Raw genomic sequence first — 18724 nt, 5'->3', positions numbered from 1 at the left:
GGAGGAGACGAAGGGGTGTTTCTTTTTAACGCTATCGTCTTTAGATTTGAAACCTTTCTATTTCAGTATTAACTACAAGGTCTATGTTCTCTCTAGTAACAGAGGCTACAAAGTACACAGTATATTCTGTTCCCATCAACTACAGATACCATGTATGACCTTGCATTCTACAAGGATACATTTTGCTCATAAATCATATTAGCTACAGTGTTACAAGTGGAGAAAGACAAAGTAAGACACTGGAAATTAATTCCCAAGCTCTTTAAAAATATCTAGTTTCTCTTCAGGATGTTTCAGTAGCTCTTTTTTTTGCTAAGTCTATTCACAGTGACTTACCAGTCCAGCTTGGCCAAATAACAATTGTACAGCAGTTTTGCAGGCTCCTCGCCATGTGGAAGGGCAAACCTGATTTAGTACTTCAGTAACAGGAGAGTCATCCCGCGGTGTAAGTCCATTATGGCATCCAGCTTCCTTAATCAATTGCAGCATTGTGTGCTGAAAAAAAAAATTCATCATACTAAACACGCAATTCAAAAATGTTAACACCGAGGCTTCCATTTGTATTTATCATTGTTCTACACATTTTTCAACCAACTATAGTCTGTTACCTCTGAACAGTCTTGTATAACTAGAAGCGCTCAACTGCAGAACAAAAATATGGAAGATATCTCTGCTCTTTGGAACACAACATTCCTCCAAAATCACAAACAGTATTTTTTGCTTATATCCTTGCAAAACGGTTTAATCAAAACTACAAAAAGCACTGCAAAGACAACCAAACAGCAGCATTTTGAGCTGTGGATTGTTTCAACTCTTTCAAGAGCAAGGAATTGGGCTGATCTTAAAAAAAAAAAAAAATAAAAAAAGTGTAAAAGTGCTGATTAAAATTGCCCAAATTACTTATGAACGGACATCTTTTCCATTCCTTTATACTGGAAACACAATTAAATTCTCCATGATTTTAAATTATTTTTTAAAAAATGATTAAAGTTTGTAAGAAGACATTAAAAGGTGCTGTGTTACAGAATATTTTTTCAAGTACATCCCTTGGCACTAGGCTGAGCCAAGCTTATTTTGACACCTAAGAATATAAAAGCTCTGAGGTGCCTGGCTGGGGCATCTGTAAGGGCTCACTCCTCTCTGCACTTCTTGATACCTAAACCCATCTATTTTCACAGTTCACAGAAGCTTCATCGCCTTCTAGACTTCTGTGCTTCTCTCAGAATGGACTGTATTTGCCCAGGTGGTTAAAATGTTATCAGAAGCAGGCACGGACCTACAGCGTTATCAGTATCTTGTTTCCACAGGACGTCAGGCTAAAAATAGGCACTTTTAAATCAAGTTTGGCACTGAACTTCTACAGCAGTTTTTTTGAATTTTTAAGGAGTTCTACTATTGTTTTCTTTTTTTCCTCCCCCCACCCCACCCCTTCACTCCTGTGGTCAGATTCAGGGTTATTACCGTTTTCAGCTTCAGGTTTTCTGCTGCAGACTCATTAAAGGATATTCCTTTCAGAAAATGTGATCCTATCTGAACAGGTACAGTGGGCAGTTCACACTGAATTGGCTGAGGTGGAGTCTGTCTCCTTCCTGTTTGCTGGGCTTCAGCTTCACTGCAACAGCCCTGAAATACAAAAGAACAGACCAAGTAGAAAGACATGAGAAAATCCTAATGTAAGTCCAGTGTTTATTTTTTTTTTTCAATAGTCATTTTCAAGGTGAGAAGGGATGAAAGAGAGAACAGGTTTAGCAGATCCTACCTGAAGACTTGCTTCAATAGCTTTTGGGTTCAAGTGGAAGCCAGCTTTCATTGCGTATTCACAGTGGCCTAAACTCTCCAAAGCCACTTTGTAAGCCTGACGTTAAACAAAAAGTTGAGACAGCACAGGCATGTCAGCAAGTAAGCAAGCACGCAGTCACTGTGTCTGGATATATATATATATATATATATATAAGAATTGTTACATGGATGTACCCTACTCCCTTCTATGGCATACACACATTTATTACATAAGATTCTAATACTGTAATTCTCAAATACCTCATGGCTGCCTGTGGTACATATTTCTGCAGCAACATACTCCTTCCCTATTTCATTCCTCGGCCCACTGACTGTACTACATGCACATGAAAGCAGCAGACTTTAAAAACCACCTGCAAAGCACTGTCAATTTTCATGTTTAGCTCTTTGAGCTGATGTTCAGGGATTGCCACACTCTGTGAGCAGAAAAGTTGCTGAACTTCAATTCCTGCCAAACATCCATCACAGCCTCTTTCTCGCAGTCGAGATGTGGCCTGCAATGCAAAATAAAAATCCAGGGTAAAGAGGTTCAACATTAAACTGGGTCAAGCTTAATTAAATTTTAAAAAAGAGCAAAAAACCCAAGAACCCACAGAGTTTAAAACATTATAAAGGATATGAGAAGCAGTACCTGGTAGAAAGTATCTGGAGGAGGTTATTTATTATAACTTAAACCTCCACTGCTACTCTGAAAGTGCAAATCTCACATAATTTGTACGGTGCACAGGTGTTGGCTAGCAACTTAATTCGACATTGTTTGCTGTTACTATTTCAGGTCCCTCTAAGGACTAAGGATCCTGTTACACAGGCCACATGATGACTGAGGTTACCAGAGGAGGGACTTGTAACTTCCACACAGAGGGTATTACTTGCCACGGAAACAGAAGATACATTTAATCATGTGTACAAACACTCCTGTGTACGTGAGAAGCTAAATTTTATAAAATCGAGGGTGATTACTGTGGTGCAATTTAAGAAGAGCCACACAAGAGGAAGATCATCTTAGCACAGGAAGAGAACAGCTTTATGTATTATGATTTTGAAAAATAAGAAATACAAAAAGCCAAGTATCTAGTTTTAACTGTAAAATACTACACTACTAAGCAGGGTAAACCAAACAGAAATCTACTCTCAGCTGCACCGAAGGCCTCAGATATGGCTTATTTTTCGGTCTAGGAAGGAGTCCTGCTTAAAGCAGCATGTCCAAACTGGGGATTTTTGGTACTACAGCCAATGGTCAGACACACTGCTCGCCTCATCAACACATACAAAATTACAGCATTTTCCGAGTATCTTAAAAAGAAAAAATAGTTTTGAGGTACTGACAAAGGATCATCTTAAATTTTACTCCGAAAGAGCAATGCCTTCTCCTGCCAAAGGGGCTGATTTTATATGGAAATATAATGGATTGACTTTCACTCCGCAAAGTGAAACTTGAAAGATCTCAGTATTTCAAATCTCCCTTGTATCAAAATGACTTGTATATTAGTCTATCAGAGACAGAACGCACATAAACGATTTACAGAGCACAGATTTTTCTTATGCTGTCCTAAAACCCCACACATAGCCTTCAGATTAGTTACTTTAGCCAATCATAAAAATTGAGAAGGCTCTTCTAGTGTCATTCCAGAAGCAGGGAGAATCTGTATTTTTCTGTTCTCCCCATGTACATTTAAAAAGGGATTTAATTACTGTAATACTTGTACTGAACTCTACTTCAAAATACAGGTTTTATTAACAGAAACAGCTGAAGTAGGCTGTTAAGAAGGTAAAAGACAAAGTTAAGGTCCCAGATTCTGCAAACCTAAGTTTAATTTTAGCGACATTTTAAACAAAATTGACAGCAATTGCAGGGCATTTCTAGGAATTGTAATAGTTTTAAGGGACTAAATATATTAAACATAAAATTAACTATTTTTATGCAAAAGGAGTAAAGCCATACCAGAATTAGACCTGTTAGGATTGTCTGTAATAAACCTACAGCACTCCCAAATCTTTAATGTATCCAGTGAAATAAATTTACGTTGCAGTAAAAGTTACAAATAATTCCTCTGCATTCATAGTCTAAAGGAAACTTGTTTGCTTTCATATACCTCACAGATGTTAGCTGATAAATGGAAACCTTGACAAGATTTCCAGTCAAGATGATTAATGCACCTGTGTGGGCTGCCAAATTAAGACTTCGAAAGCACATGCTCCAAGTTACCTGAATTTAAGGAAACTGTGCACTCAGTGTCTGAATCCATTTTGATATATCAGTCTGCAGGCTTCAATAGTGCAAGGGAAAGCAAAAAAGCTCCTAAAACTAATTTTCTTTGTCAAGTACTTTTTTTCAGCATGAAAAGTAAGGATTCTACAGATGGCTAGTGTTTGTGAAAATACAAGTTCAGAGAGCAGTACATTCAAGTAATACATTTAACATTCCAACAACTGATGGATCAAGCAACATCAAGTTTTACAGCACGAAGACAAGCATTACAAGTTACCATAAAGATTTTCAAGTATAAAATAGAATCCATGCTCAAAATTTAAGAGAAATGGGTATTATCTAAATTATTTTTTAATCAAGATTTTGCTCTGTTTTTGCAAAGACTTTTTGTATGGTGGTTTTTTTTTAATGCCCTCTATCTGCCAAACCACATTTGAACACTGTTAATTCATTACTAATGACAAAAAGCTGTTTCCACTTGTTTGCACACTACTTATGTACAATCATATCACAAAGAAAACTTTACACAGGGCAAAGATAGTATAATCACCATATAGGTAAAACAAGTTTTAGCATCCAAAACTAACTTCACTATGTTCCCCCCCTTCAGATGCTACATGTCTTTAAAATCAGAGATTTTCTTCCTTTATTAAGGCATTCAGCCTTATTTAGGTTTCACTAAATGTAACTGCCTTTTCATTAAATAGAATGTCACTGCAGCAAGACCTCCATACCTCTGCTGCTCCTCTCCATGATCTTATTGCATCTTCTAGCTCATTTGTGGGGCTTAAATTTGAGGCTCCAGCCCCACTAACATTCTTTCTCTCCTGAGCTACAGCTTCAGCAAAGCAAGAGTGTGCCACTGGCTGGACTTTCTGCAAAGCTTGTGACAGGAACTGGAAATGGACCTGCATCACCGTCAAGAAACATCGCCCAAGTACCTGTGGGAGAAGAAACACACCAGTTTCAAGCAAATAGATTTCATGGAAGTTTCCCTTCTTCCTTTTTGTTCACTGTTTGAGGTAAGAAACTAAGTTAAACAGAGATCTTTTGTAATTAAAATAATGCTTCAGATAAGTAACACATGATATTTAAGAATTTACTTAAAAGGTGAACAGTGAGTGAGCATTGGTTTCTATGAATTAAGGGGAGATCAGACTGATCCCAAGTAATTTTTACTTCTGCACTCCAGTTACAATTATTTGAAGAATGAAAACCTTGTTAAGTTACTCAGCAATATTAAGTACATGAAACAAAAATGGGAGTAGCACATTCTCACAAGGACAAAGCCAACAGCAAAACCCACTTGCACGTAGACCTAGCTGAATTTATGCTAAAAATCCCCAAACAAACAAATCTGAGTAATTTTAAAATATTATCATAAAATCTGAAGAGTTCAATCCAGCGGTCTATCTTCCAAGCAGAGCAATAACTGGTAATAAGCATGAAAAACATTTTGCCATATAACACAGCGGCAACACAGTGCCATTTTTAGAATATAATAGTGACTGCGGAATGCATGCACAAAGTTGCAGCCCTGTCACTTGCATTGTCTGACAGGAACTGCTAACGCTGGCACAAATCTCTTCAGAATATTTCACTGAAATGGGTCATGTAATACTCACTCGGAAAGCCTGAGGGAAGGCAGGGAAGCAAAGGGCTGCTGGTCCCTCCCCGTACTCACTGGGCCGAGGGCAGCACCAACATCGAGCTGGGGAAAGGGTGCCTACCTCTGCCAGGCAGAGCTGGGCTCCACATCCTGGACCTCTGTCCCCTGCATGTTTCCATCCCCCATTCACCTCCGTCTCTCACAGCAGTGCGAATGAGAATGAGAACCATGACCACAGACAGACATATGCCTCACTTACTACAAGCAAAACAAAACAGGTCACACAAACTCCAGATTTAGGCGCAGCCACCACATGTGGAAGAACAGACAGGAGTGCAACCACCCAGAAGGACAACCTGGAGAGCACAGCAGCACAAACAGGAGTGCTCCGTCTACCTTCAGGGTCAGGCTCTCCTACGCAGACAAAAGCTACAACAAAGCGTAACTAGAACGCAGCAAAGAAGCAAGTATTTTCTGAATTACTGTAGAAAGTATTTAAAAGATATTCAAAGCATTTTGTTTCTTTTATGGAGTTCGTCACACAAAGTGGTTTAAAAAGTATATTTGACTTTGATTTATTAAAAAAGACTCAACTTGAATTCCATTTTAGGAATAATTCATAAGATACACAGATAATGTACAAAGCCATCATGCCTTGGAGCAAATAAATCATCTGGCTTATTTTCAACTACATTCTTCTGGAATAAAAATATTCAGACACAGTGATCTAACTGGCAAGACTATAGTATCACAAACAGTTATATGCATTAACTATCTACTTCAGAAGAACCAGTGGTGGCAATGCTTTTTTCCATTGCATCCAGACTCCTTTTGACATTCCATTCTGGTTCAATCACTTCCCTTCTTTGTACAAGGCATAAAATTAAACATTTTTGGTAGTTCAGCTGACCTCTGAAAGTGGAGTTTGCCTTATTAAAAAAGAAGTCAGCAAATGATAAAATGAGTAACACTCCAACTTTCCTGGCTACAAGATTAGAAAGATTTATAAAAAAACTGCAGGAAATGGCAACTGGTGATCTGAATATTTCTTTGTATGAAGAATGCAGTTCTCAGGGGAGTAAGAAACTAGGACTCATTAGGAATTTCAAGCCGATTAAGTTTCAAAGAATATTTAAGGTACAGAGGTTGAAGTTTCCCCTGCCTGGGAATAGTGCTCAAAATAAACAAATGATTTAGGTTTTAAGTGGCAGCACACAACATTCCTAGTATAATTTACAATGTTAAACAGTAAAGATAAATAGTAACATCTGCTTTACTGAACGTCTATTTTGTTTGAAAAATAATCTATTTCAGTCTTCCTCAGAAATGCGTAAGGATGGTTTTAGCTGCTTAAGTAAAATCCAAGTGGTAGAGGATTTTTGCACTGTTAAACACTCACTGCAGATGCCAAACTCTCTTTGCTTTAAAGTTCACTTCTTTAGAGTTTTCTTCCAAAGAGCTGAAACTCTTGTCTTAACTGTGGGAAAGAAATACGACCGCCATCAGTTTAACATATAGAGCCAGGGTTGGCCAGCAATTACTGAAGTGTGTAAAGCAATATACTGAACCTCTGTTGCAAAATCTGCAGAACAATATTAGCATATGGATGTGTGTTTTCCTCTCACAGTTAAAGACACCACCATCTCTTTTCTGAGCTTTTTTCTTCCTACTTTCCCATGCAAAAGTGTTTGAGTCTCCTGGTTTAGACCATACTAAGAGCTAAAACCTAGAGACTGTGTAGTAATCAAAGATGAACTGGAATCATCACAAGTCTCAACTAGTAAGTTTTTCTTGGTAGTGGTGGTGTTTTCTTAAAGCATTTCTTAGAATCATTTAGATTGCATATACAATGAGGTCTTCAGCTTGCAAACTTTTTGTCCCAAGAAATACATCTCTAGCATCTTGACTTTCCTAACCCATTACCAGGTCGGACAGCTATCTAGCTCAGCAGCCAAATAACCTTACCTAAAGGAATCTGTCTTCCTGTTTAGGCAGTTGGAAGCAATGGGACTTTTTGGGGCGGTCTCTTGAGACCTCCTTGCCTCTGAAAGATGAGTTTAATCAAACTAGTTGCATACAAACAGGAGTGTCAGGGGCAAGATGCAGCATTACATTACTCTGTCCCATATTATCCTCCTAATGGAGGCACACGATCAACTTTGGAATATTTTCCTGGACAAAGGGCACACACAAAATGTCCAGATTTCATTGCTAAACAGTGATGCCATGCCAATTCCCTGGCAAGCAAATCTTATACAACAGATTGTTTAAAACAGAACACTACTAATAAAGTTAGGAAATAACCAGTTTCAGTCTTTCAATGATACAAATGCTGACCTGCTGTTCCAAGTAGCATTTTAGGTACTAAAATTCTCTTTTTTTTTTTTCTTCTCTTTTTTTTCGGTCTATTTTCCTAAACAAAGCAAAGCACCACGACACACTTACTCAGTGGTTTCCCCCTTTTCCCTTAACAGAGTTCTTAATGGCTTTGGTAACGATAAGCCCTGTACACAACCTGTCTACCCACTAAAGAGACCAGATTAAAATAGCAATATAATGAAGTTAACAATGAGGTATGACTTAAACTGCTGTATCAGATTTTGAGATAACACTCTTTCCCACATACTACTGAAAGTGGGCAGAATTTTATTCATTTGTACTGTTTAGCAATGCCCTGCAATTCGGAAGAGTGATCTCACGACCAGAATACCACCAAGGGAAGACACCATCCTGCTTACTGGAAAAACAGTTATCTACAAGATAAACCAGATGCCAGCAAAGTCACACCTTTACTTCTACAGTATTGTGAGACATGGGCAACCTAACAGGCTCGTTTCGGCTAACAGTCAACCTAAAAGCCCAGCAGCGATAATCTGATATTGACAGCTACTAAAATGGGAACTATAATTTAGCAAAAAAGCATTTAAGTGTTAAGCATTTTAAAAATAAAAAAGCAGCTATTAAAACATAATACAAAACATTTTTAAAGACAATGCTAGTAGATCTGAGAGCAGACCATGAGATTATAGACTAAGAGAAGAGCACAATGGCATTCCAGCAAGCCGTAGCATTTTCGACTGATTTGAAGCAGCTTTTTGCTACTAACAGTTCTTCAACTCAGAAAAGTCTCAAGCCAATCCCCACAAATCACAGGAAAGAAAAATTAGAAAAAATATTTAAATTGGGCTTTACCATGTTTGCTAAGGAAAGGCCACATTTTATATTTACTCAGACATTTTTTCTTCCACAAGCTTCTTGTTCAAAAATCTTCAGTTGATTTATACACATAAAAGCAAAAAAGTATCTCCATTTAATAAAAAATGAGGCATCCAAGTTAATATCCTGTGCCCATTCATGCTTCCCTTTTGTTTAGGAAGGCAACACATACATCTTTGTCACTACTCCCACTTTAAAGACAATACACCAGTTCTGTGTAACTAAACCAAGATTCACTATTTGTATTTTGCAGTAACGAGGCTGCTGCAAAGCTTGACAGAAAATGAGAAAATATACAAACTTTTTTCCACTTTTAATTTCACACGCACACACAAACACAGAGGATAGCCTTTCATGGTTTTACTAACAGAAGCATAGATTCTTCCAGCTCACAAAACTTTAACAACAGATCTGGAAAATTTAACATAAAAACTCTTGTTCCCCCTGATTTCCAAGCTGTTACTCACCCATACAGGCACATAACACCTGAGAATTTAAAGGTTTTTACAAGGGGAAAAGAAAAGGCAGAAAATAAAAATCAGTATTTGCATTTCTGAAATTAAGAAACCTTGGGAAACTCCATCTGTCACTAACACTTTCATCAACCTTCTTATACATCCTGGCAGACATCAACTGTGAACTAGCAAGCTTTGTTCAGCTAAAAAGAAAATATTAAAAGCCTCATCCACTGCTGCCACAGTCCAGTTTGGGTTGCACAACATTTTTCATGCATGTTGCGTATGTTCATCAGAACTTGATGCTTTCTCAATAGTGCCTTCCCTGTGGGCTAAGCACCCATCACAATACAGAAAAATGTGTGGCACCACAGAAAAGCTATAGCTTTCTGCTAAATTTCTAAAGCCACCTGCTCTGCTTAAATTTCTCATTCTTCCTCAAAACATACAGCCTTTGCTGAGGAAGTCTTAGGAAAAGTATGTTTTCCTTAGCTGGGCTCGTGCATAGAAAAAAACCTCATTCTCATGTCCTTCTCACGAATTTGGGATTCCATCCTCTTACCCCACCTTGAATTACAACTCACCTCCCACTGCTTCCCTAATACCAGGCTCATCCCTCAAATAAGAGGCTCTGGAGTACCTATTCATAGGATATTCCTGAGCTGCCTCTCAAACATTCGACCATCTCTCAATTCTTTCTCAGAGTTTTAAAGTTCTTTCAGTCATCTACTAGAGAAGCTGCAAAAGCAACTTCAAATATTACTATATTTTCCCCCCCTTATATTTTCCAAGGAAACAACTACACTGTCTCTCACACTCTTTTCCCCTTGTTTCCCTGGTCAGCTAACTCTGATGAAATCAGGCAAGCCCTTTATATTTTTCTGATTCCATTAGGAATTTTTTTAATCCTGCTGGTAGTTTTACTAAATGTTAAATTTTCTATAGACTGAGGGGGGACAGGGGGACATGACATGACCCCAAACCACACTAACTAAAGTTTCAAAATAAACAGCCCGGTCTTCAAATCACAGGAATGCAGAGTAGGAGAGGGTATCAAAAGGTCATCCTACTGTCCCAAGCAAGGAGTAATTTCACCTGGGTCAGTTTTGCTAGATGCAGGTTTAACCTGTTCTGTAAGTTCTGCATGATGGAGGCTCCCTACCCTTTGTAGCAGTCTGTGTCAGCACTTCACTAACATTACAAAGTATTTCCACAGCTTCTAATATGAATCTTCCTTTCTGAAATTTAAGTTCATTACTTCTTGCTCCACCTTGCATGGACACGAAAAACAGAACATTGCCACGTCTTCCGACAGCTTCTTACATACCTGGACAATTCTGATTTTCCTTCTTGGTCTTCTTTTCCATAGAGTCAGTCTTTTCAATTTGTCCTCTGAAGTCTTATTTCCTGCATACCTGATTACTCTTGCTACTGACCTCTGGTGTCTCTCCAGTTGTTCACTATTTGTCTTAAGAGCAACAGCAGTGGTGCATGGGTGCACTGTTGTAATTAAGGCCATAATAACCAGTGAAGAGTTGAATGCTTAATTCATGGTTCTTGCAGGTTACAGTCACGTTAAATACATGACAACTGCCTCTCTGCACAACAGCAACAACACTGATTTATTATGTGCAACTGCACAACACTGACTCCTACTCAATATACATCTACCACAAGCCCAAGAACTGTTCCACAATTGCTGCCACTTGGGAGGCTGAAAACTTCTACTGAAATGCTGTAACATTCCATTTTCCCCTCTGAATTCCATCCCAACTGGAAAACTCATTTGTTCAATTCAGATTATTTTTATATCAGCAGGTCTTCCATCCTACTTATATCATGTACTTTCAAGTCACCTACAAACAAATATATTCTCTGTACTGAACTCTGCCAAGGTCCGTTTCAACAATGAGCAACTGATAACAGTTTCCTGGGCACAATCCCCCAACTAGCTTGCCCATATACTTAAGTCATTTAAACCACGCTCCCCACTGACGTCTAACACAACCATGCGCGTCAGTGTCAAATCCTTAATTTTTTGCTCATTCTTAAGCAAAAGCAAAATGCAATACCTGCCACATTACGTAAAAAGATCCCATAAATCTGGTGTATTTACTTTTTAAAGCCATGTGCAAGATGCAGTTTTAATTAGGGAAAGATATAAGAAAAGTACAATGACAAGTAGTCAATTTCCACAAGATATGCCTATAAAGAAAACCAAACAATCCAGCTGTTTCGCCTGCATTCTCTTTACATTTGTTCCTACCATAGAGCTGCCTGCTGAAAAGAGCACTGCAGTTGCACACGGAGCTCAGGAGCAAGGGTTAAGTCTATACTGGTCAAGCAGGGACCAAAGCCAGTTTCTCTACCTTTGCTTTAAGCTGGTAGGACACACGGCCAACTTACGCAAACAGTGCTTTGCTTTTGCTCAAGAAATCCACTCACTGCTGCAGAAGCACTCTCCCCATACTATGTGGGGCCAGGTATGAATTACCATCTAGAATTGCTTGACTAGGTTTCAAAGTCCACCAAAGAACCCTTGAAGACACGCAGTGCTTTGTATGTTTTTGGTTTTTTTAAAATTAGTCTTTTGGCACAGGTATAATCAAGGTCTTTAATCACATAAATTCATGATTCTTAAATAACAAAACCATTTTTTTCCCCACAGCCTTAGCTAAACATTGTGATGTTATTGGATTGTTTTCAAAAATACTAGCTGACAGAAGACATTTATAATAAATATATAGCCAACCTTACTTCATTCTATATTAAGTATACAACACTGAAAACTGTCAGTCATATTTCTCATTACAATTACGTACTACAAATAGCATTCTACTTAACTGCTTTCTTTCTAAGCTGTGTGGTTACAGAAAGCAGATAATGCTTGATAAGCATGTGTGTGTAACATTCATCCTTAAATTTACCTGAAACCTAAATCAAAAATAAGTTTTACACACAGGATGGAATTCTGTAGGAATAAGTTCGCAAGGATTGTGTAAAGAATTATGTCAAAACATGAGAAATTACTTAAAACACCAGGGACTCACATATGACTATCACTTAACACTGCCTGCTACATAATTAAGACATTTACAACAGGAGAAATACCCAGAAATACCGAGCCAGGCAAGATGGGAGTTGGGGATTCTCGGCTTCAACACATCTGAATTCTGACTGCTATGCACTTGCTGCCAGCACGTGGAAATTAAAGCAAAGTCATGACAAAATTTTACAGCACAAATCTCCCAAGCTAGTATGGTATTTTCCTTTTAATCACAACAGCTCGAAACCACAAAGATGCTTTGAAGAGTGATAAAACATAATTTTACATAAATTCTGATTATTAGTCAATTAACATGCAGTTTTACACTAACACTGATGACAATGTGCCACTCCCAAGTGCACAGGTTTCCTCTCAGAATGGATAATATTAAGGCAAGCATAGGCTAATTTAGAATATGACAGCTCAGTATCATTAGACATCATTAGCTAACAAACCAGGAAATTGTTTATTTAGTTGATTTGGAGGTGGTGTTGGTTGGTTTGGTTAGGTTTTTTTGTTATTTTGCATTATTGCTGTTGTAGTGGTTTTGTGTGGAGGGCTGTGTTCGCGGGGGCACAGGGTGGCTTCTGTGGGAAGGTGCCAGCAGCTTCCCCCGTGCCCGATGGAGCCGATGCCAGCCGGCTCCCAGCCGGACCCGCTGCTGGCCAAGGCCGAGCCCGGCAGCGACGCTGGCAGCGCCTCTGGGATAACGGGTTTCAAAAGGGGGAAAGTTCCTGCGCAAGAGCAGCTGCAGGGGGAGAGGGGAGGGAGCCTGTGGGAGAGCAACAGCCCTGCAGCCCCCCAGGCCAGGGCAGGAGGGGGCCGGGGGGGGCTCCAGGCGCCGGAGCCCGTGGGGAAGCCCCCGGCGAGGCAGGCTGTGCCCCCAGCCCCGAGCAGACCCCCACCCGCAGCCCCTGGGACCCCAGGCCAGGGATGCCCGGAGAAGGCTGTGACCCGTGGGCAGCCGGGCTGGAGCAGGTTTGCTGGCAGGACTTGTGACCCTGTGGAAGGGACCCAGGCCGGGGCAGCTCATGAAGAACCACAGCCCATGGGAAGGACTCAAGTTCAGAAATTCATGGAGGACTCTCTCCCGTGGGAGGGACCCACGCTGGGGCAGGGGCAGAGTGTGAGGAGGAAGGAGCGGCAGAAACAGCATGTGGTAAACTGACCGTAGCCCCCATTCCTGTCCCCCTGCGCCTCTCAGGTGGAGAAGGTAGAAAAATCGGGAGTGAAGTTAAGCACAGGAAAAAGGGAGGGGTGGGGGGAAGGTGGATTTTTTTCCTGATTTGAATGGTAGTAAATTGAACTAATTTCCCTGAGTTGAGTCCGTATTGCCCGTGCCGGTATTTGGTGAGTGATCTCCCTGCCCTTAGCTCAACCCACAATCTTTTTGTTCTATTTTCTCTCCCCTGTCTGGGTGAGGAGGGCAGTGATCAGAGCAGCTTCAGTGGGCACCTGGCATCCAGCCAAGGTCGAACCATCACAGTTATTTTCCAACTAAGCAGAGTTTCCCCAAAGAAGATAGAGGTTGTTGGATTACAAAGTTGTACGTTTAAACCAAATAGATTACCATTTAGAATTACATACATAGTACAACTTAATTGTAACTCACCTTTAAATAGAGTACAAGTTCTTAAACAGAAATACCTACTAAATATCTAACTCAGTGAACTTGGAAGCCAGGCATGGCAAATGACTTCCTACTTTCCAACAAGAAAACGTAAGAAATCAAGAGTTTCTCTTTTTACCAGCATTGCCCACAAATACAAAGCAAGGCAGAGAGAACTCTTGGTGCAGAAGCAGTTTTGAAGAGAAGTCAAATTAAGGGACTATACAAATTCACATGCAATACAGTTTCCCCCCCAAGGTAACTTACCTCAATGTCTTGTAGGCTGAACTCTTTTTGATCTTTAAAGTTTGCAGCTCCTGCACTCAGTTCCATCAGCATTTTTGCTATTTCTGGTTTTATTGCTGCTGTGAGTCGACTCGCTGCTTCCATGACATGTTCCTGCACGTCTTTCAGTTGCATAGCTGCCTTAGAATAGTGTGAGTTCCTAAATACACTGCTGAAAAGGTCTGTAAGGAAAGTGCTTGTACGGCAAAACACATTGAGTGCATCCAGGTATTTGGAGATTCCCTGCTGGATGTCTGCGATCGGAGTAGTATGGGACACAGGGTGGTTACAACTGCCCGCAGCAGCTGAGGAGACCAAAGGGGATGCTGGGGTTGTACATGCCAGCGGTGCGCTCAGGGTCCTGCCTAGCTCAGGCATTTGATACTGCTGGTGTTGCTGCACTTTCTGCTTGGACCCGCCAAGCAAAAAGCGCCGCTTATAGTCCATTTTGCTTTCTTGTGCACTACAGCAATACATAAGTGAGTGCTTGTCCAAAGATTCCTTGAATTAACAATCACTTGTCAAACTCCTCCTTCAAATATATAGTTATGTACAGTAACAGTGGAGTACTGTGTACATAGGTTTCACAAAAGGCATTTCAAAAAGGCAAGCGTCTGTATAATCTGTATCAGCAGTGAGAAAGGCAGCAGATTTGCTGACTTCGTATTTCAGTGTTCAGTGCAGCCCTGCTGCAGTTATAAACTGTACTCAAAAAGCAAGCCGAAGTATCTTAATAATGCTCTGTCTCGTTTGGTATTCCACTCTGCACACAGAAAAGCAACACTGGAGCAGAGAAGTTATCGCCTACAATTTCTTCATGAGCATATTATTGTCACTTGCTGTGACGTCTACAAAAGTTATTTTTTTCAATGCAAATAATAGTTTTAGAAGCAATATCTTAAAACAATTTTCCCATTAGTAATACCAGGAAAAGTGGAGCAAACCACCGATCAACAGCGATTGTAAAAGCAGTGCAGAGGCTCCTTTCTTGAAAAAGCAAATCCTTACGTCAGCAGATCAAGTATCTTCAAATGTCTTGACAGATCCAGTCTGCCAAATTAGTTCACTTGTAGTGTCTCTTCTTAATACGGGGAGGGGAGGGGGGGGGTGGGGGGGAAATCTGGACTCTGTTTACAGAAGACTTTGCAAATATAAGCTATTAAAAATTAGAGTGTTTATTATTGCAAGCCTTCTTCCCCTTTCCTTGTTTGTTGAGGTAGTTGTTTCCGTTGTAACATTAAGAAGTGGTGCTTCCAGACTGCATTTGCCCTCAATTGTAGACTCAGAACAAAAATGCACAAATGTATTTGTAAGGCCTCTAGGTCATTTCCTGTGAAGGGGGAAAAAAAAAAAAAGTTTAAAATGTTATGGAACATTGAGAAGGTTTAAGATTTTAACTCCTGCAGTGTCCTGTTATACTCTCTAGGCCTATGTTGTCAACAATGCACAAGATGGAAAGGAAGGGAGAGTTGCACTGGCATTTTAAAAGGCAGTTACGAGCTGGTGTCATCCTGTTGCTAAACTCAACGCTGCTGAATATTTTCCTATTATTTCTCCTGTTCTAGCCTGTCAAACTTAAGAGTGTAGTTAATCCTCAGTGCAACCCTTACACAGTTAACAACAGCAGAAGGCTATTAATGCAGAGCTCAGGGGGAGTTAATCACGTTTTCTAACCTCATCCTTTTAAAATAATTTAAGAATTAAGTCAGTGAAACCTTTTTTCACACACTATAATTTATAGCAGAAATCTGAGAAACCCATTCATTTTAATAATTTACTAAATCAATGATACAGGTCCTCGAGCTTTTTTTCAGTACAATGGCAGACAAAACTGTCTATATCCTAACTGAGTTTAGCTGAAAAATACAGCATACACATCCCATTGCAGATGACAGACAACATCTATTCACACGCAAGAAATTATATGAGGCAGAACTGCCTAACAGATTGGCCTAAATAATGCTCTCACCAGACATGAAAGTAAGGAGGAAATACAGCTTCTAGTACTGCCCTGGTCCTGCTAGCAAACTGGTGCAACTGGAGAGCCAAGAGTGCTTTCTTGAAGGCCTTTGTAGGAAGGTGAACAGAGTGTGAGCAGTGAGAAAGGGTCGGTTTGCAGCAGGACACGTTGATGGCCAGGCTGGAGAAACTGGAGTTTCAAAGGTCTTTTCCAACCTAAATGATTCTATGAATCTGGAAAAGGGCATGAAGATTTTTAAGCCCTTACCCAAACACAGCTCTTAACTGGAAAGGGCTTTGCATCTCGTGATCATGTTTGCAAGTTGGGAGTCATATATCCATACAATGGTCAGTTATCCTCGGTACTCATTTACATATCTTTATATACAGATTTTATATAAACACACATATATTTATACACACCTGTGCGTGACAAGATTTTTATTTTTTTAATGCACTATGAATTTACAGCTTGCCAATTAATCCCACCTCAATCATCTTCCTGTCTTCTGTGCCAGAGTTAGGACTGCATTGACCTAATTACCTCCTACCCCACCAGGGGGGTTAGGGTGAGCAACCCCACACTAATGTCCTGAACAGGTAACTTTCTACAGTGTTCCCTGCTTTGAGACAGAAATGTTCTATTTCTTGAGACTGCAAAAGACACCAATTAACAGTGTCAGGACATTATCAGAAGGAAAGCACAATGTGGAGAAAATTTGTTCATTCAGTTTATCTAGTCCTAGCTATTAGTCACACTTTAGGCTGCTCTCTCCCTCTCCTACACAGACACATAACTTGATCTCATCAAATAAGGCCATTCTTTTTTTTACTGCAGCAATTGCAATGTACAAGGCTAATATCAAACAATAATTCATAATAGGATTTTCTTTCCTAAGCACTTGAAAGACTAATCCAGATGTAACAGGAAGGAGCCCTTTAATTCAACAACACAGTGTTCCTTTAGCTGTTAGATTTGAGATATGAAACCTGTATTAATATTGTCAAAATGGTTGGGGAATACAGATTTAATCTTCAGTCAAAATTTCTTATTCCCACCTGTCTGAACAAACAGGATATCAACTCATTCACACAATGTGTTTTGACACATATGTATGATACAAAAACCTCACAGATTAAAAAAAAAAAAGGCAAGACATAGCAGGACAAAACAATATATAGAACCAGATAGTTCACACCCACTAAAACAACACACAAGTTGTTCAGGAAGCCATTGCTGCAGGGGGTTCTGCTTCTGAGATCTAGCGCAAATAACCTTAGGTATTCCAACTTTTTAAAACATGATAAAAAGATAAAACACAACAGAAATTTCCATACACATTTCAGTACCCCTTAAAATACTCTAAGTCGATTTCTTTCTTTCCTAACTACTTTATACTTCTCTCAATATTCACATTGAATGCATGAAAATGCAATAAACCCATTAAAAATTGAATTTTCTGGAAGGTCTTGATATTATACATATAGCTGAAAATGTTTTTGTCTTGCTTTAACAAGCTATGATGCCTTACAGTGGAAAGCATGATCAAATTGGTTTTCCTGATTGCATAAAAATGTAGATGGAACAAAAGAGTTGGTTAATTTATATGCATTGTATAAGTAAATTGGTGATTATTTTCCCTAAGTAGACATGAATTTCACATTGCAGAGGAACTTAAGAAATGCTTATGAAACATCTAAATGTTAATTAACACCAAAAGCAGAAAAAGCTAAGAAGGGGGTTTCAAGCTATACAGTACTGAGTTGGATAAGCAAATTAGAGATGCACTACAATTTGGTGGTTCTGATTACACACTGATTATTATTACACTTTCAGGATCAAGTTAAGACACTGAACTCACCATCTGAAACTGCCTGATATTTAGCCAATGTATAAAACTGCTACCTCCTAAAAGAACATAAATGCAATGGGGGAGGGGGAGGGGGAAAGGTGTTTTCATATCTTCTACAGATTATAAACAAATATGAGAAATCATTGTGGTTTACTTCTAGACAATTTCATAGTCAAAGCTGCATGTACTTATTCAACATGCAACTTACGATTACTTGACAACTTCAACATTCCCTTGTAATAAAATCAGCACAAAAGCTTAAAGAGCTTGTATCTTCAGCATCTAAAGAGGTATTTATTTAGAGGGAGGAAAGCTACAGTTTTCAACACTTCTCAACACTAGGCATGCAGGTAAATGCTACGTATCTTACACTTTCTATAATGAGATCTCCAACATGCTACGTACAAAATAGACATTCTTCCTTTTCCATCTTTTCCCGAAAAACTGAAGCGGAGAACATTCCCACACTCTCCTCTCCCTTCCCCAGTGCTATGGTTCCCCCACTGCTCTTGGTGCATGGACTAAACTGGTGGCTCCATATTGTAACTATCTGAACTTTATACCAAATCTAAATCTTGCCATAATAGCAGGAAAAAAACCCAAATAAATCAAAGTGGCTCATTCTAGTGATACAAGACCAGCATGCTATCAATCAAAAAATATTAAAGTTAAGCTTGTACTTT

General features: G+C 39.4%; 1 protein-coding gene across 2 annotated transcripts in view; it reads right to left on the bottom strand.

The window, feature by feature from the left end:
• The window catches only part of GARRE1 (granule associated Rac and RHOG effector 1), a 63290-nt gene that overhangs the window by 16812 nt on the left and 27754 nt on the right, over window positions 1–18724 (bottom strand). For both annotated transcript variants that reach the window (XM_055818545.1, XM_055818544.1), the window contains 6 exons: window positions 14212–15559; window positions 4744–4950; window positions 2154–2294; window positions 1760–1855; window positions 1462–1623; window positions 337–495 (listed from right to left, as the gene is read on the bottom strand). In XM_055818545.1, the coding sequence (XP_055674520.1) occupies window positions 337–495; window positions 1462–1623; window positions 1760–1855; window positions 2154–2294; window positions 4744–4950; window positions 14212–14706 (1260 nt within the window). In that variant the 5' untranslated portion in view covers window positions 14707–15559. The remainder of the gene's footprint in view (window positions 1–336; window positions 496–1461; window positions 1624–1759; window positions 1856–2153; window positions 2295–4743; window positions 4951–14211; window positions 15560–18724) is intronic.

Source organism: Falco peregrinus, chromosome 14 (genome assembly GCF_023634155.1).
Source record: "Falco peregrinus isolate bFalPer1 chromosome 14, bFalPer1.pri, whole genome shotgun sequence".
Classification (NCBI taxonomy): domain Eukaryota; kingdom Metazoa; phylum Chordata; class Aves; order Falconiformes; family Falconidae; genus Falco; species Falco peregrinus.
Note: the sequence above shows the minus strand (reverse complement) of the source record. Positions and strands in the feature narration are given on the sequence as shown.